The 25,185-nt window shown below is 34.7% G+C and overlaps 5 protein-coding genes and 1 long non-coding RNA gene across 7 annotated transcripts; 3 read left to right on the top strand and 3 right to left on the bottom strand.

Moving 5' to 3' along the window:
• Window positions 1-793: 793 nt before the first annotated feature.
• LOC104805773 (inactive protein RESTRICTED TEV MOVEMENT 2-like) lies at window positions 794-1,739 on the bottom strand. The gene is made up of 2 exons (XM_010530446.1): window positions 1,579-1,739; window positions 794-1,317 (listed from the first exon to the last, which is right to left on the bottom strand). Exons 1-2 carry the CDS (start codon window positions 1,694-1,696, stop codon window positions 869-871), a joined length of 567 nt encoding a protein of 188 aa, XP_010528748.1. The 5' UTR covers window positions 1,697-1,739; the 3' UTR covers window positions 794-868.
• A 1,244-nt stretch (window positions 1,740-2,983) lies between these two features.
• Window positions 2,984-6,390, bottom strand: LOC104805772 (annexin A13-like). Its single transcript, XM_010530445.2, has 4 exons — window positions 5,835-6,390; window positions 4,307-4,525; window positions 3,631-3,720; window positions 2,984-3,492 (listed from the first exon to the last, which is right to left on the bottom strand). Exons 1-4 carry the CDS (start codon window positions 6,291-6,293, stop codon window positions 3,289-3,291), a joined length of 972 nt encoding a protein of 323 aa, XP_010528747.1. The 5' UTR covers window positions 6,294-6,390; the 3' UTR covers window positions 2,984-3,288.
• Window positions 6,391-8,683: 2,293 nt separating this feature from the next.
• Window positions 8,684-9,773, top strand: LOC104805771. The gene is made up of 4 exons (XR_770559.2): window positions 8,684-8,799; window positions 8,917-9,020; window positions 9,196-9,271; window positions 9,359-9,773. It is a non-coding gene; the product is annotated as an uncharacterized LOC104805771 (long non-coding RNA).
• Window positions 9,774-9,781: 8 nt separating this feature from the next.
• LOC104805993 (binding partner of ACD11 1-like) lies at window positions 9,782-11,163 on the top strand. The gene is made up of 3 exons (XM_010530710.1): window positions 9,782-9,820; window positions 10,271-10,611; window positions 11,046-11,163. The coding sequence occupies exons 1-3, from the start codon at window positions 9,785-9,787 to the stop codon at window positions 11,161-11,163; spliced, it is 495 nt and encodes a 164-aa protein (XP_010529012.1). The 5' UTR covers window positions 9,782-9,784.
• Window positions 11,164-14,783: 3,620 nt separating this feature from the next.
• Window positions 14,784-17,676, bottom strand: LOC104805770 (myb-like protein X). 2 transcript variants are annotated; one of them, XM_010530444.2, is made up of 2 exons: window positions 17,499-17,676; window positions 14,784-16,453 (listed from the first exon to the last, which is right to left on the bottom strand). In XM_010530444.2, the coding sequence occupies exon 2, from the start codon at window positions 16,421-16,423 to the stop codon at window positions 15,014-15,016; it is 1,410 nt and encodes a 469-aa protein (XP_010528746.1). In that variant the 5' UTR covers window positions 16,424-16,453; window positions 17,499-17,676; the 3' UTR covers window positions 14,784-15,013. The 2 variants fall into 2 exon arrangements, with proteins under 2 accessions (XP_010528746.1, XP_010528745.1); XM_010530443.2 differs by having other exon boundaries at window positions 14,784-16,435; window positions 17,499-17,673.
• Window positions 17,677-19,714: 2,038 nt separating this feature from the next.
• Window positions 19,715-24,809, top strand: LOC104805769 (syntaxin-132). Its single transcript, XM_010530442.2, has 13 exons — window positions 19,715-19,982; window positions 21,199-21,309; window positions 21,401-21,457; window positions 21,599-21,647; window positions 22,085-22,173; window positions 22,266-22,339; window positions 22,825-22,867; window positions 22,951-23,011; window positions 23,117-23,142; window positions 23,231-23,308; window positions 23,511-23,591; window positions 23,977-24,042; window positions 24,384-24,809. The coding sequence occupies exons 1-13, from the start codon at window positions 19,965-19,967 to the stop codon at window positions 24,555-24,557; spliced, it is 927 nt and encodes a 308-aa protein (XP_010528744.1). The 5' UTR covers window positions 19,715-19,964; the 3' UTR covers window positions 24,558-24,809.
• Window positions 24,810-25,185: the final 376 nt, after the last annotated feature.

Raw genomic sequence — 25,185 nt, 5'->3', positions numbered from 1 at the left:
TCCTCCTCACCTCGAAGATCTAACCTGAGTATTCGTCCATTTTGCTACAATGTCCTCCAATGGCGAAGACCCACCACCTGAAACGACACTTTCTTCACCGGCATTTGTCCTCTACGACGTCGTTTTGAGCTGCGTGGCCCGTGTCCCGAGATGTTATCACCCCAACCTTTATCTCGGTCACTTGTCAAGTCACGTGATCTCCATGCCACGCGAACCTTCCTCGGTCAGACTGAACATTGCCTCTACGTCAGCTTACGCCTCCCTCCAGACCAAACTCGCCAGTGGTTCACCCTTATCAAGAGACCAAACACAAGTGGAAAATTGCTGGTCCCGGTCCCTGTCCCTGTCCCTGTCCCAGTCTCTCCTCTCGCCACTGGGTCGGCCCCAGTTGTAGTAGTGGGCTTGAAGATCTACGTCATTGCTGTTAAGATGGTGAATTCTTGTCATTCATGCTGCTATATTTTTATATTTTGTGAATTATTGAATTTGAATAACATAATCTCTGTGTGAAATTTTTTCCCTTTAGCTCCTCTTCTCTAGCAGGAAAAAAAACTATTGGGACGGATGACGTGGCTATGTTCAATGACGTGGCGCAATCAAGGCAATTTGAAATTAATATAATCACAAATTTGGGAATTTGAGATGAAATCAATACAATTACAATGTATGTATTTTTATGAGATTTTTTTATATATTTTATTAGATGTGTGTGTGTGTGTGTATATATATATGAAAAAAAATTTATTGGGCAGTTATTTGTGGGAAAAGTTATTGAATCGATTGGAAACAAATATCAATGCAAACACATTGATTATTATCTTATTGCAATTACAAAACAATATCCAAGGTTTTATTGAAACATTAAATCTCACAAAGGAGACGCCGTGAAATATTCGTAGGCCTTGACCACTCCGAAAATGGCGACCGCCGCCACCACAGCCGCCGCCACGCCCTCCACCGCTGTTTTGTTCCACAATCTTTGCCTCAATGTGCTAAACCGGCTATAGAATTGGCTTGATCCCCTTGAAGTTGAAGTCTCCTCTGCCGGTTTACTTGAACCGTTCGGTTTAAGACTTAGGGTTTGGGAAATTCGCGCCTTTAGACTCTCGGTATGGGCTTGAGGGTTTGATTTTGGCATTGTCACGTGGAGAATTCCCCTGGAGAACTTTGCACGGATCTCATTTCTCTTGCAATTCTTCGCCACTTTGAGCTCTTTCCTAAACCGGACCGCTTTGGTTTGATCCACCGGACATTCTCCGGTTATCGTTAGTATACCGAGACTATTGACCTGTATCTTCAGGTGCTGCTTTTTTGAACCTACAATATCAATTAATTTAACTTTCCAGTTTTTTTTTCCTGTAAATAAATTGAAATATGAATATGCAGCGTTTCTAATTGCTAATAAATAAAGCTGAGAAAAAATTTACAGGATTAAAATAGGATTTAGGAGAACTTCTTCATCCAATTTTATATTGGGTAAAAAACTTATGAACAAAATTTAATTTGTTACGAAACATCAATTTTAAAATTCTGGTAATTTCGTTAAAAACATAAAGAAGAAATTTTGGACCAACCAACCTTGTGGAAGGTGGACCTCAAGAATGTCGATTTCTTCGAACCGCTGCCATCGACAAAAGGGTTCGATTTCTTCATAAAACTCGGTTGGCCCACTTCCCGAATTGGCTGCCAATGCCATTATGTTTACAAATTTGTGAAATATTTTTTTTTTCTCTTTTAGATTTTTGGAACGAATGGATGGATGGACCGACCGTTCATATTGTTCTGTTTTTATACTCTCTTTCTCATTAAGAGGTTTCTTTTGGGTTTTCCAATGAAGGAGAATGATCCCTTATTTGCTCTTAAAGATTTGTCTTCGTATAAATATATATATATATATCTTTGGAACTATTTATCTTCAAACGTTGGTCTTTCTTCACATGCTCTCATATGCCTCCTTGTTAGTGGTTCGATATATATTATTTCTTTCTTTTTCCGTTTTTTTTTTCACGTAAAATTTAGGTGTTTCATTGTACAGTTTAACCAAATAACATCTGAAAATTAATATAATGATTTTTTAAAATCGATTAACCGATATAAAAAAATCATATGTCTGATCAGTTTGAAAGGGTTATTCGAATTCAAATTCAAAATCTGAATTACTTGTTATAATATAAAAGTTTTCATTTGTTATAATATACGTATATATAAACTATATATAAACGCTTTGATCTGAAACGATAACTTTGAAATCGTTATAGCTATTCGATTTTTATGTAGGATTTTAATTCGATTAATTCGGATTCATAAAAATATCTAATTGAAAACAAATTTTTTTTCCTTTGATTTTTCATTTATGTTATATCCAATTCGCATAAAAAAATAGTTTAAAACCATATATCCGATCAGTTTTTATACATGAGATAAGTGGAAGGTTATAGGAAGATATTATTATTAGAATATTATCATTGATATGATTATGATTTACCCTAGATATTATGCATAGAATATTCTATTGTATTTTGCTATATATTATGATGTATTCTTTTCATTATTAATTATAGAAAAAAAAGAGTAGCACATCGGCTAGGGTTGACGTCGATAGACGAACATCATCGTTAAAAAAATGCACATCACCTAGGGTTGACGGTGATGAACACCGCCGTCAGAGAAAGAAAATAGAAGGAAAAAAAAAGAGCAAAATAAATTTAAAACGATACTCAAGGTGATAATACTATTGGATTTAGTATATATCATCATCTTCATCGTCGCTTTGGGATTCAACCACCATTGTTGATGAAAAAAAAATCTAAAACAAAAACCAAAGCTCTGATACCATAATAGGGAAAATGTTTTTCTATAATTAATAATAGAAAGAATACATCATAATATATAGCAAAATACAATAGAATATTCTAGGCATAATATCTAGGGTAAATCATAATGATATGATAATATTCTAATAATAATATCTCTCCTATAGAGGTTACATAATTATGATCGAAATCTATTTTCTTCGTGAAGACGATATACATTCAAACACAACAAGAGGAAATAATTACATTATAACTCGAATATATAAACATATATTTAAAAAAAGGACAAAAACTAGTAACTGATTAAGAAAATGAGAGAAAAAACGTCTGTTCCGCCCCGAGTTCGAACTTCAGGCTGGGGAGGGAGCGCATAATTCAAATCACATGGCTGACTCCCGGCCCTGGGATTAGTCTGGGCCTCGGCCCAGGAAACCCGGTTACCCAAAAAAAAAAAATGAGAGAAAACGTTTTGGTTTCAATTAGAGGCCAGAGCAAGGAGAAAGTCTTTGTAGAAACCACAGGGAATATTCTCAGAAATCGAATCTTTTAATTGGACCCCATATTTCCCTGTGAATTCTCTCTTGATATCATCCATGTCTATGTCTCCTCTGCTCACCATGATCCGTGTTACATCTGCTTTGCTTTTGTTGTTGAATCCTCTTATGCTTGCGTGTAACTCCTTCACAATCGAAAACACTTAAACGTATCAAATTCTTATGGTTAAAATTTCAATTAAATAAAAAATTATTTTTTTCAAGAATCCATTCATTCGCCATAACAACCTTCAATTTTTCAATATATATGTATATATGAATACCTGTGCATAATACTTGGGAGGGTCGCATATGCACTTGGTAACAACTCTTACAGCCTCCTTAAATTCCATATGATTATCCTTCTTCAGCCACTTTTACGTACAAGAGACACCGGAACCACAGGAGACAAACATTTTAGCCCTCGATGAAATGTTCATATTATTTATCTACTCAATTTTTAAATTAATAAAATAATACCAATCTAAATAAAATAAAATGACAAATTTTGTATCTTTTTTTTTTTAATTTTTGCGTGGAAAAGGTATGGAATATATTATATATATATTCTTTGGCTGGCCAAATGGGAAAGCCCACCTAACGCTTTCCCGTAGACTGCCGCGATGCCGCGTTACACACTCGTGTTCCAACCCCGAAAGAAGTATCCGTGCCACGTCAGAAAAATGCTGACGTGGGATAAGATGAAATTTCCACGTACTCGTCAGCATGGTTGGGCGGACCATTTAAAAACGTCGGTGGTGGGCTTATTTAGCCCATTCAATAATCCTATAGTTATTATACAACAACACTATATATATATATACCTAGGTTGTCTTGTCGTTTTCTCTTTCAAAATCAACCTTGGTAGGTATAGCTATTAATTTCAAATGTATATTAACGATCTAATTTTCAACTGATAATGGTTAATATATATATGTATGTATGTATGTATGTATTCACCTGAGCATAACCATGTCCGTAGATGTGTTTGTAGAAGGAGAAGTTGAGTTTTAGCTGAGGAATGCTTCGTTTGGTGAAGATCTCGACCACGACGGCTTCATCTAAGGCTCCTCTTCTTCCTTCCCCGCTCTCGTAGAGCCTCTTCGCGTCGCATTTCGCTATGTGTTCGCTCACTTCCGCTTCGTGGCCCTTGTGAGAAGCTGCCAGTGCCAGTAGAATCTGTAGGAAGAATTTTACACGAATGCACGTAAAATCGGTTTAGCGTTAACCGGAGAGAAACCCGAACTGAACTGGAGTTAGATTTTGGCTTCGATGAGGTCCAGATGACTCAAATTGCTATTGAAAATATCAACCGAACCGAGAGAGAGCCGGTTAATGATGCTTTCTACTTCTGGAAACGAAATCAATGGTTTTCGGAATAGAAAACGAAAACCCTTTGAAGCTATGTCAAGCTAAGTCTGCTTATTCATCTGAGTTGATGTTTTCATATAGCTTTAGGAATTTCAGGATATCAAGCGAATACCCTTCTCATGTTGGTCAATAAACCCATCATTTGCTAGATTTTCCTTGATTAGGCATCTTAATTTGAAATTTATGTGCTTGGTTGAGTTTTATTTGTATTGCCCTTCTCTAATAAGGACGATCTTTAGAGTCCGAATTTCATGTTGAAGCTTCCAAAGAGAACTGTACCGGGGAATGGATAGAAGAAGACAATCGGGGCGCAGCCGATGAGTTTCATGAGATTTCAAGAGGTATGGATCTATCTACTGTTTAATTTTGAAAATATGCTTGAATTCATATGTTAAATTTTATCCCAATGACGTTGAAAACCTACGTTTACATCAGACACGTCTTGAGTTTTGAATGTTAAACTCTTACATTTACGGGGATCTCAGGATATTACACTACAAAAAAACCTGTATATAGTGACAGAATTTGCGACATAAATTTCCGTCGCACAGAAAATTGCGACGAAATATGACGATTTTACGACAGAACGTGGAAAAAAATTATCCGTCGCAAACAGTCGCAAAATCCGTCGCAATTTGCTACGGTTTGCAACGGATAATTTTGTCACAACAAAGAAATAGATGATTTGCGACGGAAAATAAAAATTGCGATGGATTGCGACAGAATATTCCGTCGCAATGTATTTGGTTTCGGTTTTCGACGAAATTTTTTGAATTTTGGCGCGTAAATAAATTTCATTTTGTGACGGATTGCGACGGAAAATTCCGTCGCAAAACGCAATATAAAACCACGAGTCGTCTTCTTCGTCAGATTCAAAGATTTTCGGAAAAAAATAAAAATCGCCAAATTTTTTCTAAATCTCTCCAAAGATCGCCAAATTTCTCCCATAAGGTAATATATATGTAAATTGCTATTGAAAATATCAACCGAACCGAGAGAGAGCCGGTTAATGATGCTTTCTACTTCTGGAAACGAAATCAATGGTTTTCGGAATAGAAAACGAAAACCCTTTGATTTTTTCCGCAAAATAAAAAATGGGTAAGCTTCAAAATCTCGCCTTTTGATAAGGGTGTGGAGGTTCAATGTTGACGATGTCTTGATCAATGTTCCTCTTGTACCGTTCTTGATACACTTGTCTGATCATATCGATATGATTCGATTTCCGACCCGAGAATATCTCTACGAGGGCCTTGAAATCGATATCTCCGGCTCGGTCAAGGGCCTCTCGGGCTATCACGGCGTCACGGGCGTGTGGTTCAAGCATCCACAGCCACAATGCATGCGAGATCATGTCATCTTCCCTGTTCTTTTGAAGGAGAAGAACGTTTGCCAATTCTTGACCGTACATTTTCCTGTAGGTGTCTCGGATCTGCTTGCGTTCGATCTTCGTTCTCGCGGCCAAAGATCGAATCAAATCGGCTTTTCTTCCGCAAGATTCGTGGATCTCTCTGCATTCTCTCTCGAAGGAAGCCATGGCAGATGAAGACGAGTCTACCAAAAGGTAATGCACTTCCATGACTTTGTGCTAGGACAAAGTGGAGATGACTTGGAAAGCAAGAACGGAATCTTTTCCCTTTTTGTACCTTTGTTTGTTATATAGCCTCATATGCAAAATCTTAATATTTACACGAAATTTGTAATTTAGCACCACAATATCAAACAATATATATTTATAATAACTTTGAATATTATTTCACACAAAACTTGCTATTATGCGAGGTTCATGTTATTAAAAATTTGTTGAAATGACATTGCATAATTCGTTTGGTTATGAAACTATTTCTATGGCATCGTTGGACAATATTAATTAATTGGGCCATGAAATCAAATTATCTCATAAACTAAACAAATTATTTTATTTATAAAAAAATATCAGTATTATCGTCAATAATATGTAACTTGAGTATAAAACAAGTGTAACAGTTTTAGGTATGCAATAACCTCAGAATAAATTAATAATTATAATTTTCCTGGAATTTGAAAACAACATAAGTGTGGGGCCTTGATCATATCGTTTGGACACCACAAAACAAAATGTTAAAGTCTTCCAAAGCGAGTAATGATGCTAAAATTGAGAAAAAAGGTTATAATATATATAATAAAATAAAATGTGTAATGCATAGAAGAGAGAGACGTACTTTTGGGTGGAATTTGAAAAGGGTCTATCGTCCATGTGACATATTTTTTGTTTGGTAGCGACAAGCTTCAATGGATTTCCAACTAGACTATGAATGTACGTAGCATTTCTCTTCTCTTTTTCATCAAACTTTTTGTATACCCGTCCCTTTAAAATAATATTTCTTTTCTAAATATCTAAAAACAATCATTTTCAACGGGTAAAAAAAAATCGAATTTTCAAACTATATGTTTTTAATTTTAAAACTATTTTATGAATATATATTTGGAGAGAAATAAAGATATTTTACTTTATAAAAACTAACAATATTTTAAATATTTTTTTCTTATATTTTAATACAGATATTTTAGATAATTTCTACCTAAATGGGATTTTTTTTATTATCATTTCTCATCATGTAAATTAATATTTCAGATTTTCTCTTTTTATAGTATCTGGATTTTCGTTTTATGTGTTTTATAATCCTAATATGCTTTATTTCTTTTCTCACCTTACAAAATATTCAGTTGGATACAAAACAGATAGAAATGAAATTCATCGATTTTATTTTTATTGGCTATTGGAAAGAAACCGCGCAATGAGATGAAATCAAAATAAAACAATAGTATTATGGCCGTGCCGACAATATCAAGGAAATATTTCGTTCCGTTCAATCTCATGAATATGGACTTTAGTTTGGGCCTTATTTGGACCATCTTCATGTTTGGCCCATTAATTCCTGGGCTCATATTTGCTCAAGGCTCTCAGCCCATTTACCTGGCTGGATGTTTTTAATTTAATATCTTTGTATTAGAAATACTGTATCTTTTTTTTTCATATTACATTTGGATTTGTATGGAACTCAGTTCGATTTAAATTCAGTTTTATTAAAAATATTTATTGAAAAATAGTTAACTTAAAAAATATTTATTATTATTTTTATGTAATTCGTATTCATTAATTTAAAATTTTCCTCTAATATAATTCCAGATATCTGTCCTTTTTAAAACATTATGGTTTCGACAGACATAAATTTCCTTTTTTTCCTGTAATAATTAAATTTGGATATTTCATGTGGTCTGCCACGGTTCAAATGCTATATGATGACATTTGATCAGTTTTTCATTTCATTACAAGTGCCCCTTTTATTAGAAACCCTAATTATAAAATAACATCAAATAAACTTTTTCAACGGTAACATCCTTTTTTCCCCTATTTTTTTATTATCTTCGTTGCTTCACATAATCACAAAATTTTTATTTAACCGTAAGAAATAATTTAGTATGAACATGTGCAATTGTTTTTAAAAAAGGAAATAAATACATCACCTAATGAGTCCACGTCCGCACCTGGTCGGCTACCCTATGTTCAAAGACGATGGACGGTTGACCCAAGTCAAAGAATCACCGGTGACCGTGGGACTATTTAAATTACAATTTTACCCTTATCCTGCTTTGGATATCACATAACTGTCCTTATGTCGCGCAAAGAGTGTTAATGTATTCTAAGAGCACACTCTACAAATGGTAAAAATCGATGGTTCACGTCAAGCCAAAAAAAATAATTTATGTAATTAAATAATTTGATTTTATATTAAAAATGAATGTTAAATCTCTTTAACTTCATCCACTCCAATATGAAAAAAAAGTTGAAGTTCTTGACACTAATTTTGAAAGGAAGGATAGTTTAGAAAATAGAAATATAAATGAGGGGTAAAATAGGAAAGAAGATATAAAAGATAGAAAAACGATATGCCAGAGATAATACCCATGTAAAGCTGGACAGAGAGATATCGCTCTATACAAATTAAAATCATTCTCCTCTCTCTCTCTCTCTCTCTCTCTCTCTCTCTCTCTCTCTCCATTTGAGTTGAAGAATCGAAGCCAATTCTTCTTCTACAATGCAGGTAAGCTTCACTTTGCTTGATACCCAAGTAAGAAAGACGATGAATTTCATGTCAATTCAATTTTTTGTAGCTGAGTGATTTGGGTAACTGACATTTTTTTTGAAAAATTGTTTCCAGACGAGAACTGTTCAAGTAAAGAGCGTTTCAGATCTAGCAACCGAGAGAGAGATTCACGAGTTTTTCTCCTTTTCAGGCGACATCGAACACATTGAGATCCAAGGGTAAGTTTTTCTTCCCCTGGGCTCGTGGTAGATTTTCATGGCTTTGCTATGTTGTTTACGTTTTTGTTCTTTCGCTGATTTGTTGTTGCTTTTGCGAGTATTTGCTAATTTTATGGGTTGTGGTAGAAATTTGAGGTTAATCCAATTGTTTGTGATGTTGGGATTTTGTGTGCAGAGAAGCTGGGAGGTCCAGAATCGCATATGTTACGTTTAAAGACCCTAAAGCTCTTGAAATCGCGTTATTGTTATCGGTATATGACTTTGATTTCATTGTCTTCCTTTGGTATATATTGCTTAATCTAAGAATGCTTTTAGTTTATCTGACCCAAGATTTGTAGGGTTCTTGGAAGCATTTCTGTTCGTGGAATTGATTGTGTTAGAACTGAAGGTGGACATTGAAATTGGGTGATTATTTGTTAGCTTTTGTTTAATTATATTGGGACATGGGAGAACAAGAAGATTCTATCTGATTTTTTTTTTTGTAAATGGGATGAAGCTATCTGTGTTTAGTTAAATTTGGGTGACTTGTTTAGTGATCGTTGTCCAGTTCGATATGTTTTACTCAAATCGGGTGAATTCTGAAACACATAATGACCGAAATGTTCTCTTCCAAAACGTTTGGGGAGCGAGGGAATTCTAGTTGATGGATAGTTGCTGGAGATATTGATAAATGATCTGTTCGGGTACAGTGAATGCGATGCATATAGGTGATTATGGTTGGCATATCTGCCTGTCCTTTTATTTGTTTCGAGTGCTCAGTGTCAATGGCTCCTCCAGAGAGTAGTGCGGCGACAATTGAGGTGAGGAATAACATTAATAGAGTTCTTTCGTGCAACAGTTTCTCTACAGATATGCTTTCAAAAAAAAATCCTTTTTTAGGAATCATTTGATAAAATTTAAAGGGATTTGTACCGTCCAAGCTTATTTTCTTGGCAGTTGTCTGAAGCAGGCAGGGCTTGGATAACAGCTAAAAAGATCATTTTATAAGAACTGCTCCCGTTTTATTTTATACAAATTTGGCAGGAAAGGTTGAGTGGCTATTTCCGGAAAAAAAAAATTTTGAACAGAGTTTTTAAAGCCTCTAGTCAGTAGAAATCTCCTGAGGTAGAAGAGTAAAGCAGATCGCTCCTTTTATAAAATGGTCTCATTTACAGTAACATCTTCTAGAAATTATATACCAACTTTTCTGTGGGATGATTTTCAAAATGCTTTCCTCTCATATGAATGTGTTGAATAATCACTCTTGGCAGCCAAAAACGTCCATTGACGGCTCTGGTCGAGCATATGTCAGCAAAGCACAAGATGTGGTAGCAACTGTTTTGGCAAAAGGTTCTGCACTCAGACAAGATGCAGTGAACAAAGCAAAGGAGTTCGATGAAAAGCACAGATTAACAGCCAGTGCTTCAGCCAAAGTCATGTCCTTTGACAAGAGAGTTCGACTTACAGAGAAATTGACGGTCGGGATTTCAGCTGTTAATGAGAAAGTAAAATCTGTTGATCAAAGGCTTCAAGTCTCCGATAAAACCATGGCAGCAATATTTGCAGCAGAGAAGAAATTAAATGACACGGGTTCTGCTGTCAAATCAAGCAGGTCTGAAATTCTTTCCTCTGATTTTCTCTTGGAACATAAATTGCTTTTCACCACACATATTAATTACCAATTAACCATCTTTCAGAATGCAGGAGAGTTTATCATCCCTTGATCATTAACCACCTCAATATACTTGCACCACCTAAAATATCCGAACTTTTACATGCCAATCGATATTTTAATAACTCTGAAATGTGTTTTTTCAATCCATTGTAGTTGGAAAAATGTGGCCTTTTCGAAAAGTTTAAACTTCATGCAGTTTTGTCTTGAGTAGAGATTATAAATTCCATGAATTCATGTATACACCTCTGTTGACAAGATAAGCCTTTTTTTTTCATCGCAACTACAATTGGCTCTACTCTATCGGATGGTGACAATCGACGAAATATTATCTGGTTGAAGAATTCTGATTTTCGGCTTCTGCATCTGCACAGATATGTTACTGCAGGAGCTGCATGGTTCAGTGGTGCTTTCAGCAAAGTTGCGAGAGCAGGTCAGGTTGCGGGGACAAAAACCAGAGATAAATTCAATCTAGCTATCTCAAAAAAATAACCGAACCGAACCGGAATTTATATAAAAACCGAATGGTTATAGTTTTTCTATAATCGAAATAATCGAATCCGAATATAACCGAATCAAATCTGAACGGAAACCCGAATTGGCCACCCTGGACATCAACACGTTGTTGAGTCAAACAAATTGTTCATGTGAACTTTTTGGGGACAATTATCTTCCTTTTAGGCTTTTCTCGATAACGATGGCTTAATTATCGAATCGGCTGTTTGGAAAGACGAGAAAACAGCGAAAAGAAAAATACCCATTTCGAGAACCGCATCAAATTCATTTTCTTTCCATTTTTTTTTGTTGAATCATTCTGAAATTAATTTCATTAATATGTCGATCCAATTATTTATATAATTTTTTTTGTCAAATAGTCTATATCTAGGGGAAAATATATTCAAAACGAAAAGTATGGATAGTCCTTTCTTTATTTCCAAGGGTCACATTTTTTGACCCATTAATTTGTTCGTACACTACGTTCCCTTCGTGACCGAAACCCTAATGGAAGAGCAATTTCATAATCGTAAGTATTATTGTATTTTACTTTTATCATTTTTTTTTTGTTAAAACTTTATGCTCTCGCTAATTATACCATTGAAAGTGATGGATCAATAATTTGGACCGACATTTCCAAGTGCAGGTATCACATGATAAGTTTTGGCCAATAAAATTGATTTTAGCTTTGATAATAATTATATTGGAGTAATATAAAGGTACGCATACCCTCCGTTCTGTTATATGAATATCATGAGAAAATGGCAACAATAATGGAGAAAAAAATATTATGTACTTGGTGGTGATAAATCATCTGAAATTAAATTTTAAAAAGACAAAATAAACAATATACTTTTTTTGTTTAAAAAATAAACAATATACTTGTATCATTCATTAATATTTTTTAAAAAATTTATCTTATTAAAGAAGTTTATTTTCATTTAATGGATCATTTTTTTTATTATGAAGATACTATTCCATTTCCCTTTTGTCTCTTTCTATTTAAATCTTCCTACTTTAAGTCTCACTCACTACAAATTCCTAAATCCCTTTCTAAATATTTATTGAATTTTAATAATGTAAGATGAACGGATTTAATTTGTATGAAAACATGCAAATTAAATATATAAAAAAACTCAGAAGTTAAGCTTTGATTTTCGTTCTTCAAACCTTTTTCGTGTCCTTTTGTTTTAGCAGTGAAAGGCTATAGATATAGAAAGAATAAATGGAAAAAACCCTAAAAATTCCTAAACTTGTATTTTGGAATAATATTAATTCCTAAATTTGTAGAAGTGCGTATTAATTCCCAAACTTGCAAAATTGAACACATTAAATCCTAAACTTGTTAAACGGTTTCATATTCGTCCATAGCGTTATTTTGTCAAAAAAACGAGTTGACCGATCCGACATGTCGCGTGACGTGGCGAGCCACGTCGGATTGGTCAACTCGTTTTTTTGACCAAATAATGATATAAACAAATATGGAACCGTTTAACAAGTTCAGGATTTAACGTGTTCAATTTTGTAAGTTTGGGAATTAATAGGCACCTCTACAAGTTTAGGAATTAATATTACTCCAAAATACAAGTTCAGGAATTTTTAGGGTTTTTTCCCAAGAATAAATAAGTTTGCCAATTTAAAAAAAAAAGAACAGACAGAAAGAAACAATAACACTGTTAGAAGAAGACAACATCATCCTTCCAAAACCCACCAGCTTTTTCCATTACATAATGTGGATATTTATTTTATATATGTACTTTTTTTAATTAAGAAATTATACTGAATTTTTAAAAATAAATTCAACTATTTCATTTGCTATATGTTATTCTTCTCCCTCTGGTTAACTTGTTCTTTTCCCCATCTCTCTCTCTCTCTCTCTCTCTCTCTCTCTCTCTCTCTCTCTCTCTCTCTCTCTCTATTTTAGCATTTCCTTTGCTTTGCTTTCTTTTCAGTATGTATTTTCTTTACGTATCTGCGTGTTGAATGAGAGAGAGAGAGAGAGAGAGAGAGAGAGAAGAAGAGATGGCTTTTGGAATCAATGAAGTATAAGAAAATGGAAAACTGGGGTTTGGAATGAGGCTTGATCCAAGATCCTTTGGCTTCTTCGTATAAGATCAATATATGCTACATATATATACATACACACACGCACCCACCCCTATATACTGTATGTATGTGCATGTACATCCACACACACACATATATATATATATATATATATATATTTTTGTTAGGATTATAGAAAACGATCTCGGACCAGGCTTCATTCCTCACACCAAGCTTTTCCTAGCAAATATTTACAGTTTCGAATCAAGAACAAGGTATGTATATTACGTATAAATAATTGAGTACTTTGTTTTATCTTCTTTCCTTCGTTTTCCCCCCAGCAGTGTAACAAAATTTATTTATAAATATGAATATTATGTATATATATGTATGTATGCACGTATACACGCATAAATATACATATCTACGTACATGATACGTAAAGATTTGTAGATCCATTCCGTTTTGTAACTTTTTTGGGTTTCATTCTTGTGTCCAATGATCAGAGACATGCCTCGGAAATTGTTTTCTCGTGCCTCGAAAATCTTGGATCAATATATATATATATATATAGATGTATATATATGTGTGTACTTATATACAATTCATTTCTCTATAAATCTGTTGCAGATTCGATCGGTCGTTATTGCCTGTAATAAGCAATTTTTTTAATATGTGCCCTAAAGAAGCAAAATATCCAAAATACTCACCTTCCGCTAAAACTACTTCTACATATACATTCCTCCAAATGTGATCATATTACAGATATGATCATGTGATCAGAATAACTATATAGTCACATGATAGTCACATTGGTCACAACGTAAAAAATTTGATGATTTCACCAAATGATTAGTGTGATATATAAGATGTGATCATGGTGACTTGGTGTAATCATCAAAATTTAACGTTATGATCAATATGACCATCACGTGACCACACCGTTATTTTGGTCACATGATCACATCTAGAGGAGCGTATGTGTAGAAGTAGTTTTAGCAGGAAGGTATTTTGGATAATCACCGTTGAAAAACGATACATGTTTTCTTATTTCGTTCTAGTTAATGAGATATGCGGTTATGATGATGCATTATTTTTAATTATCTATTTGGTGCTAAACTTGTATATTAAGCTATTATATATATATATATATATATATATATATTCATCGTTTGTGTTTGCTGTGTTAATGTAAAATATATCGTCACACTATTTCAAGAAATAACATATAACATAAGGGAAAGCACAATACATCTGCTGCACTTGAGAAGATGGCATGGGTGGAGAAATGCGACGTATTACTATCATATAATTTCAACCTCTACTACCTTCATTGCATTTGCATTAATTAGTCCTATACGCTATTAATTCTTATGATGGATCAATGAGGATTAAAGGAAACGATACACCGAAAACTGAGAGAAGGGGAGAGAAAACGGAACACTTGGGACATGTTCATCTTCATAATATGTCTGCATTGTTCATATGTGAACTCCATTGCTGCAAGCCCACATTACAAAAGATGACCACCCGAAACGAGATAGATTCCATTATGGAGGAACTTTTCAATGGAGAATGAAACTGGCCGCCCTTTCATTAGAGAAATGAAGTTCATATACACTGAAGGGACAATCAAGCACATACGCTTATTACAACATGCATAACATAAGACTACAGATGAAAATTTATCACATCCCAAAAGAAAGAGAAGAAAAAAATCACAGCAAAAGGCATCAGTTCGATACAGATGATGCATTGTCTTGTCCGTTCATTCATACCTTGCTTAGGATTCCTCGTTCATTCATGCGACATTATGTTTCGTCTCTGCCTCTGCTTCTTTAATCTGATTCATAACGACGGCTTTTTCCTCCATGAGAGCTTCTATTTTGTTGTTGATTTTCTCCAGCTTCTTTCTCAGTTTATCAACGGCCGTACTCTTCTTCTTGGTATCATCAAGTTTTCTCTTCTTCTCATCTTTTGGCATCTGCCCTCTTTCAGCATCTGATCCTTCTTTTTTAATCTCCCTGGCTTCAGCTTCAGTCTCGGCTTTCTTCTGTTCTTCATCTCCGCCTTTCTTACTCTCCTTTTTCTCTGACTTCTTTTTGTCTTCTTTCCTCTCCTCCTCATCATCCTTCTCCCCTTTATCTTTCTTCTTCTTCTTCTTTTCCTCTTTCTTTTTCTTACCTTCCTCTCCTTTCTCATCTGTTGCGTCATCATCATCCTTCCTCTCCTTATCTTTCTTCTCCTCCTCCTCCTTTTCTTCTTTATCTTCATCTTCTCCCTCCAGCTCTTTCTTCTTCTTCATCTTCTTTTTGTCTTCTTTCTTCTCTTCTGCTATATCTTTCTGCTTCCTTTCTTCTTCTTCAGCCCCCTGCCCCTCTAATGCAATCTCTCTGACAGCAACTTCAGTCTCAGATTTCTTCTCCTTTTCGTCCCCTTCTTTCTTGCTTTCAATTTTCTTTGATTTCTTTTTCTCATCTTTATTTTCATCTTCTTCCCCCTGATTTTTCTTCTCCTGTGTCTTTTTTTTCTTTTCTTCCTTTTCTTCGTCTTTCTCACCACCCTTGTCCTTCGTCTTCTTATCTTTCTTTTTCTTTTCTTCCTTGTCGTTTTCGTCGTCTTGCTTCCCCTTCTTCTTTTTCTCTTCATTTGTTACATCTTCCTTCTTCTTCTCCTTTTTCTTCTTGTCTTTCTCCTTTTCACCTCCTTCCTTCTGTTCATCATCTTTGTCCTTCCCCTCCTTTTTCTCCTTATCATCCTCGTCTTCTTCCTTCACTTTCAATTTCTTCTTTTGTTCTTCTTTGTTTTCTTCATCTGTTACATCTTCGTCTTTCTTCTTCTTATTGTCCTCCTTTTCTTCTCCATCTCCTTCCTTATGTTCATCGTCCTCTTTCTTTTTCTTTTTCTTCTTCTTCTTTTCTTCTTTAACCTTTGATTCTTCCTTTTCTTTCTTCTCCTTTCTTTCCTTCTTACATAACTCATCCTCATCTTTGTTCTTCATTTTTTCATCTTTCTTGTTCCCAACTTTGCTTTCTTCTAACTCCTTCTCCTCCTCTGATCCACCCTTATGTTTCTTCACCTTCTCAACTGATTTAGTCTTCAATTCCATCTCCACCTCAACCTTTTCTCCCTTCTCAATCGGCTCCAAATCCTTACTCTTCATTTTCACATGAAGTTTCTCTTTCTTGACATTTTCTTCCTCTGATGCCATGGCTTGGCTTCCCTGAGATAGACAAAAACCCTTTGTTATGCTCATGGTTAGCAAACTCATGAAGACTAACAAGAAGCTCCTTCATATCCTATCAAACCCAATAATGTTTCTGTTTATTAGAGAACTCGAATCAATGTAATCTCAACCAAGCATGACACATATTTTTACAACTGCTCAACACAACTCCTAGAATCCGATTATCCTCACTATAGAAACTCAAGGGAACGACATAGTTTAACTGGGATTTTCGGGTAGGATTATTACAACAGATCATTACAACACCAAAAGCATAAGCAACAGTTACAGAATTCAACTAATCCAAGACCCAAAGAATTGAAATTCCACAAGCAGCAAGGCTTCACGACATTCGTTTCTGAATTCAATGTCACTGATATATGATCCATCAGTATTTCTCAGCATTTGGGAATGATTCAAGATTGGCAAACAAATCATAAAAGCAAGGACAAAGAGAAAAGAAAAACAGAACATTTTTCTCCCCATCACTAACAGTAATGAAGATAATCTGAAAACCTAGTGAATATCAGCGTCATTCCAATGAAAAACCAAAAAACACTCAGAGAAAATCGATACAACGCAATTGTTGATCAAATCTTCAGGTAATCTGAAAACCTAAGATCTGGATTTTTGTATTCAGTGAAATTTAAATGATCAACAACATTGCCTCAGAACATTATGCAGAACCATTTCCTCCCCTCTTCCCCCCCCCCCCCACGATTTATCAGATTTTATTCGACCACTGATCAACGCTAGAGATACCCAGAAATCTAAAAACCCAGCAGATTACGAGAACTAAACGAAGAATCTAACAAGAACCCGAAACAGAAGATGGGTTTCACACAGCTCCATTCGTGAGATTATAGCAATCAATTCGTATCTTCATCAGAAACCGACATAATTTTCATGGAAATCGCAGAAGCTCGGCGAGTAAAATGGAAATTCAGTGGAATACACATCAATCAAACAGAGAAAACACGAAAAGAAGTTTAACCCAAAATGGAAAACAGAGATAGCGATCAAAAGGGGAAGAAGAATCTGGAATTCTGCATCAGTATACCTTGGATTTAGCCGAATATCTGGTCTCCGTTCGCGAGAAATCAGAGTGAATTTTGTCTGGATTTGATCTGAGATTGATCCGAATATTATATATAGAGAGGAAGGATTTCGGGAATTATGAATTTGTCACCGGCAACGAGTCGGAGACGAGTCACACGGAGGTGACGCAGAACTCACGCTGAGTTGCCACGTGTCGCTTCCTTTTGGATCCTTCTTTTGACTCTCCAGATCTTTTTTTTTTTTTTTAAAACTTTTTGAGGGAAATCAAAATGGAGATTTATCTTCTTTCTTCTTTTCACGAAGAAAAATGTCTTTCTAAGGTAAAACATATCAGTAGAAAAATAAAAAAATTAGAAAAAGCTATAATTTATGGTAGCTATATTATTTGAAATTTAGGCATTTAAATTCGAATTAAGAAAATTATAAATAACAATGTTATTAAAAAAAATCCTATATAAATAACTAAAATTAGGCCTGTCTATGAGAATTTGTAAGCTTCATATTATTGTTTTTTATATAAATATTTTGGATTATCCTCTCTGTCGGATTTGTCACTGCCAGTTATGTTTTCATTTTTATAATATTCTTAAAAAGAGTCTCTCAAGAGATACATTAATAATAATAATAATAATAATAATAATAATAATAATAATAATAATAATAATAATAATAATAATAATAATAATAATAGTAACACCATGTTCTACTTCATGGACACTTTGGCATGTCTACCAAATTATTTTATTTTATACCCAAAAAATAAATAATCTCACACTAGGCGCAGTGTATTTAGAAGATTCTTAATATTCAGCATTCGCATTAAAAAACATTAATTTCCTTTAATATTTTGGTATCTTCATAATTTATGCATAAATATTTTCTTCTACACACGCGGAAAGAATGCACACATGGACCAACTATCATGTGCTGTCTTTTGTCCCCGCTATTTTGGGTCTAATTTTAGTCAAATATATTTTAAATTTATTTTATAGCAAGATCTATATTAGATGAGTTTAAGCATTTATAAAAATGATCTTACATATTTATGAAAAAATGGTTGAATATTAGTTTAACATAATGCACGAAACTAAGTCCGGGAATCGTTACAAATATTTAAATCATGATTTTTTTTGTATTATATTGTTTTGTCTAAGAGTAGAGTGGAATCCTTCATCCAAAGTTATGTAACATTTCTGACTTCTAACCAACTAACGTAATTTTACATAAATGAATATCTTTTTCATTTCAGAAAAACAGAACCGTAACGTAATTTTGTATTATTTGATTTTAATTCAAATATCTAAAATTTAAAGGTTTTATGATAAAAATTATATCTATTAAATTTAGGTGGATTTTATATCTTTTTATTCAAATTTATTATGTATTCCATTTTATTATTTCTTTTTTCTAAACATATTATCTCCAAGAACTTTTAAATTAAATTAGTTTTGAATAAAAAAAATAGTGCTCATATCAAAACAAAATGTGGATACTCATTTATGAATATTGGTAAATTTCAAATCTCAAATAACAAATTAAAAATGCGCGTAATTAGATTTTTTCTTTAAAAGAGGGCTAACACTTTAATTCAAGTTTTTCTATCTAAAAAAAAATAAAGAAACATATATAAAAATCCGATTTTCTTGCAAGCACCAAGCCCATGATAATATACATCTATGCATTCTATATATATAGTATGCGTATCTACACTGATGTTCATGTTTATTATCCACGGATTCTCAGACATGCCTTACCCTGTCCGGCCAAGATTCCGTGAAGGGTAGTTTTGTCATTGCTCATTTTCTTATTTTCTCAAAAAACGAAGAAAACCCAAATAAGCAAAAATAAAGAAACATATATAAAAATCCGATTTTCTTGCAAGCACCAAGCCCATGATAATATACCTCCATGTATTCTATATATATAGTATGCGTATCTACATTGATGTTCATGTTTATTATCCACGGATTCTCAGACATGCCTTACCCTGTCCGGCCAAGACTCCGTGAAGGGTAGTTTTGTCATTGCTCATTTTCTTATTTTCTCAGAAACGAAGAAAACCCAAACAAGCATAATCCTCTGCGACGCATGTGCACTTACTTTGCTACACCTAACAGGTATCATCCGTTGATTAATTTTCTTCATGTGGACCCCATGTGTTTTCGACGGCCAACCTCCATTTATTCGTCCCGTCATTGAAATACAAAACAGATAGGCAGCAATCTCATTCTCGTCTTTGTTTTTTTCTTTCCCAAACCCCAAGAACTTCACATTTTCGAATTAAAACCCTAAGCCTTCCTGGTTTCTTCTTTCTGTCTTTCTTTTTGATTTTCTTTTTGCAGTTAGGACAGGGAGATAAAGGAGCGAAATTCGAACAAAAACATATAGATCTCCCAGTCTTACTATTTTCTTTTGTTGCACTGTTTGCCTTCGGACTTTGGGTGTAGATCATTGCTTCGCTTCGACAATGAACGATCTTCTCAAGGTGAGACTTCTGTTGATGTTTCTTTGTTCTTTGAGACATTTGGGTTGCCTTAAATTCGTCAATTTTATTATTTACTTGAAGTCGTTCGTTCGATGCGTCCGGTTTTGATCGATCATCGAGTGGGGAGTGTAAGATTCTGAATTTGGGACTCGTTGGTTTTGGGGTTTGCATCTTGATCGCGGGGAAGGCAGATTATAAAAGATTTCGACTGTTAATTGAGTCTGCTGAGATCAATTTATCGTGGGTTTCTCTGATTTTAGCTGATACGACAATACAGTTTGATCTGGGTTCAAAGAAAAGGATTTGGGTTAAAACCTGGTCCCGCAATTTCGATATTGGTTACCGATAAAGTGATTGTTATGGAGAAATTCTCATGCTTTGACTTTGCAATGTGAATGGTTTAGATCTTGATGGCTAATCCAATCGATAGCTTTCTGCTGAAGTTATATCAGTTTAGAGGAACGTTTTTTTATCTGAGATTCTGAGTATTGGGTTTCTTAAGATTACATGGAACTAAACTGGAGTGTTTAATATCTGCTTATCTCAAGCAAGGAGATCCTGGGCTTTGGCCTTCGTCATTTATCAAAATATTGCTGACAAGTAAACCCGTGATTACCGCAATTTTAATTTAACAACGATAGGCATCGATGATAATCTGTGTTTGTTTCAGCATCTGATCATCCTTTTCATGTGAAGGTTTCCAGTTATAGTGCAGAATGTAGGCTTCATCATGTTTCTTGGGTCTGAATGTTGACTTATGTCTCTTTTCTTTATCTTGTGCATCTATAAACAATCAACTCGTGGAAGCAAAATCTGGGCCACACACGGGTTATCAGTGCAGTGCTTTCGTTTACTGTCTGTAACATTCATAGTATTGACTGGTCAGGTTTTCCTTTGGCCTTTTGACTGTATGCACAGATTGGTGATGCTGGTCTTTAGGACTCTTAAGTGATATCGGTCTTATAGATATTAGCCAAGAAATATATTTCCACAATCCATCAATACTTGATGAACATTGAAGTTAATATGCCATGCAGAATTGATTTATGTGTCCGGTTCTTCTGAAATTTAATCGAAAAAATATGGAATATATTTCAATTCATGTATCGGGGTCCGGGTTGAGTTTGAGAAGCGTAGGGACAAAAGGTATACTGGTGGCTTTAGTCTTTGATCAATTGTTCTGTATTCTTTAGTTGAATTTATTTACTTTTCACAGGATTCGTTTGAGCTCCCTCGGGGTCAATCTTCTAGAGGTGGAGATATCGAGTTAGGGGGACAAGGACAGTCGAATCCTGGAGATCAAGGACTAGAAGATTTCTTCAAAAAGGTAATTAATCGTTTCAATTATGGGCTTTTATAGAATGCTTATGCTTCAATATTATTTGCTATATCTTACTGTTCTCATTCTGTCTTTTTAGGTTCAGGAAATTGACAAACAATATGAGAAGCTAGATAAGCTTCTAAAGAAGCTTCAGGTATTATGGCATTTTTTTTAAACTCATCTTATTAGCTTTCAGCAACTCATCGTATTAGCCTTTTTCAACTGTGAGGACTGACTGACCAATGTCACTTTTCGATTGAACTTATGAGACCATTGTCTGACACCTTATCTGCAGGCTGCCCATGAGGAGTCAAAGGCTGTCACTAAAGCTCCCTCCATGAAAGGTAGATTAGTTCATTTATTCAACCCTTTTTCACCACAGTGGAAATAAGTATTGAACTTTGCTTCTAAAGATTCTCAAGTTTGGATTTTTTATTGAGCTTAAGTTTAAGCATATATTTCTGTGCACTGGAAACATAAACTGAGCAGTAGATCTATCTTGATTCTTGGCATAATGTAATCTCACGCTGAGGATGTGGGTGACTAAAAACTTGGGATTAAGGTGATGTTGATGTTGATGTTGAATAAAAATTTAAAAATAGTCAAACGAAGTCCCTGTGGATGACAAAGGACGAACGTTAACATTGATGACTTCTGAGCAGCCAGGATTCTGGGTGTCATGGGGCTGTAAGACTGTAGTGTTAGGCTAACACTGTTAGCTTGGATGTGAGAAGTTTGTCATCACATTGTAGATGATAATTGCTCCTTATGTAATGGGCAGCAATAAAGAAGAAAATGGAAAAAGACGTGGACGAAGTTGGAAGTATTGCCCGTTTCATAAAGGGGAAACTTGAGGAGCTGGACAGAGAGGTAGGAAAATTACCTCGGTATCTATATGATTTATGCTATTTGATTATCTTATTGTCCCTTTTAGATTGATATTATTCATTTAAATGATCTAGAATTTAGCAAATAGACAGAAGCCTGGATGTGGAAAAGGATCTGGTGTAGACAGATCGAGAACAGCAACTACTCTGTGAGTGTTCGTCAAACATTTTCCCTTATATCCTCTTTTACCCTTTTGGTTTTATTCTAGCTTATGCTAGGGACAGCTATAACCTGCTGCAGATTCTCTTTGAATTGCATCTTGTTTCTTTTCAAGAATTTGTTATACTTCTTAGATTATAACCTTATCCTTTGACTCCAACTTTTCACTTTAAGAGTTATCAAGGCATAGTAAGAAGGAATGTTTGCCTTGAACACTCACATATCAGGCTTAGAATTTTTTGTCATCCTACTTCGTCTAGAGTTTATCTTTTGATTTCTTCAGACAAGTGTTATCATTGTATGCAAATATGGGTGATACAAGTATGAACACGTCTTCATTTCTGTGTTCAGAATGTGATCTCTTTAGAAAATAAGGACTGACGGACAGTTTGATTCATTGTTCTTTTTCTTTTAACTATGCCCATTTATAATTTCTTTGGCTTGACCCCGGCGAACTTATATCTTTTGTTCCAGTTCCTTAAAAAAGAAGTTGAAAGACAAAATGGCTGAGTTTCAGGTGGGTTAGGAACAAAAAAACTTAATTGTTCTGGTACATGAATAGTTGTTTCCTTATGAAATTAAGATCATAATTTCTCCCAGATTCTACGAGAGAACATACAACAAGAGTATCGGGAAGTGGTGGAAAGACGTGTTTTTACAGGTATTCATAGCAATGCTTTGACTAAATGGACTTACTATGCCTTCTACTTTATCATCAGTCTTTCCAGGATATGAATCTTATGTGTTGTTTTTGCTTGATATTTAGTGACTGGTCAACGAGCTGATGAAGAGGTAAGGCTTTCCTCCCCTTTGTTTTGGCGCTCAATATTTGGACTATTTTATCCCATGTAAGCTCATGTTCTTGTTCCATAATGAACAGACAATTGACCAATTGATAGAAACTGGAGACAGTGAACAAATCTTTCAAAAAGCTATTCAAGAGCAGGGACGAGGACAGGTTTGGGCTTTTACCTTGTAACATTCAATCTCTTATAAGAGTGCTAGTCATTCTCAATTCCTTTTTCCTCCCAGTATGCCTTTTTATTAGAGAGCCTCATGCAAGGTTTTCAAATTTATTAATGTGTCCAATAGAGCAAGTTGGAGACTCATTTGAGATTTTTTTTTTTGGTTTTGAAATTGACGATGTATGTTCCTCGCAGATAATGGACACGTTGGCTGAAATTCAAGAGCGTCATGATGCTGTTAAGGACTTGGAAAAGAAACTTCTGGACTTACAGCAGGTATGCTATGCTAATTTCATTGATTTTTGACTTGTTTGCATACAAAATCCTGAGATTCTGACAAATTTTAGCAATCACTCAACCTTAGGAGCTGATTGTTTCTCTCAGTTCTTGTTTGGCTTCTCGTACCAAAAAAACTGTTTTGCGGGCTTTGTAAATATCTTACATTGCCTACTTCTTTTTATTCACAGCTCTTGTATTCTGTTACGTTGGTTTCTTCTGCTTTATAAAGTTTGAATGTGTGACATGCTCCGTCTATTATGTAATCCACCAAATATAAGATTCAGAATAGAAACACAAGCAGTTCCTTGCTCTTCTTGTAACGTGTATGGTCTTGAGTAGCTTTCTGTGTCTTTACACTTTCCTCGTTTTTCCGGTGTTGCAGATATTTCTGGACATGGCGGTTTTGGTTGATGCTCAAGGAGAACTGCTTGACAACATAGAATCCCAGGTAAATCAGAATTAGTTCTTATAATAATTTGCTTCTCTTACTCCAAGTGGATGAGGAGATATGCAAGTCTCTTGTCCATTTCCCTGACGCAAATTGTTAACAGAGAATGAGAGAAACATCTTAGGTTCAACCCCAACTTCGAACTAAGATATTATCAGATGAGATGACGTTATGAACTTAATTAGTTATGTTCAATGTAGTATAGCTTAATATTCTGCAAGGTACACCCTTGTGGTGCGTTCCTTCCCCGGACTCCCGGGATACTATGTGCACCGGGCTGGCTGCCCTCGCTCGTTTCAATCTCCAATCCATCAACGTGTTTTTTTGGCTGTGGGAAACAGGTGTCGAATGCGGTGGATCATGTACAGTCGGGGAACACGGCTCTGCAGAGAGCAAAGAGCCTGCAGAAGAACTCGAGGAAATGGATGTGCATAGCCATTATCATCCTTCTCATCATCGTCGCCGTCATCGTTGTCGGTGTTCTCAAGCCATGGCAGAACAAGAACGGCGCCTAATGTAAAGAAGTTTCGGACCGAAATGGATGGTTGACCGCCTGTCTCTCCTCCGGTGAGTTCTCACGACATTGATGATCTTTGAGGAACATTTTTTTTTTTTTTTGAGGTTTGTGTTGAAGAGAATCACCAGAAACTGTTTCTTCATAATGGCGTTTGCGTATTTTTGTTATATATTCTTGTACTTGGATCAAACACACCATTCTGCCTTGTTCCTTGTGAAATTTGATTGTGAAAAAGGATGTTTATTATATATATATATATATATATATATATGAGTGTTTTGTTGTAATTTGGTCAAATGATTTGGTTTTTTCTTTGTAAGCATGAAATTTTTATTTTTTTGTTACCTTGGTGAAATTAAACGCTTTTCAGTTAATTTTATAAAAATTATATACAGGAATAGAAATTGGCATAATATTCTAATGTTTCCTTACAAAAATATAGCGAATAAAAAAGACCAATTTGCATAAAAAAAAATTTCCTTTTTTCAGTTTAGTTTTTTCTCTCTAAATTTTGTATTTTCGATATTTTTGTGATTCTCTCTATTTTTTTGGTTACCCTGCTGAAATTAAATGCTTCTAAAGGTAAATAACAATTACAATTCGTACAATATTTTAATGCTTCCTTA

This window comes from Tarenaya hassleriana, unplaced genomic scaffold (assembly GCF_000463585.1).
Source record: "Tarenaya hassleriana unplaced genomic scaffold, ASM46358v1 Cleome11, whole genome shotgun sequence".
In the NCBI taxonomy this organism is placed as follows: domain Eukaryota; kingdom Viridiplantae; phylum Streptophyta; class Magnoliopsida; order Brassicales; family Cleomaceae; genus Tarenaya; species Tarenaya hassleriana.
This window is presented reverse-complemented; position numbering and strand designations above follow the sequence as displayed.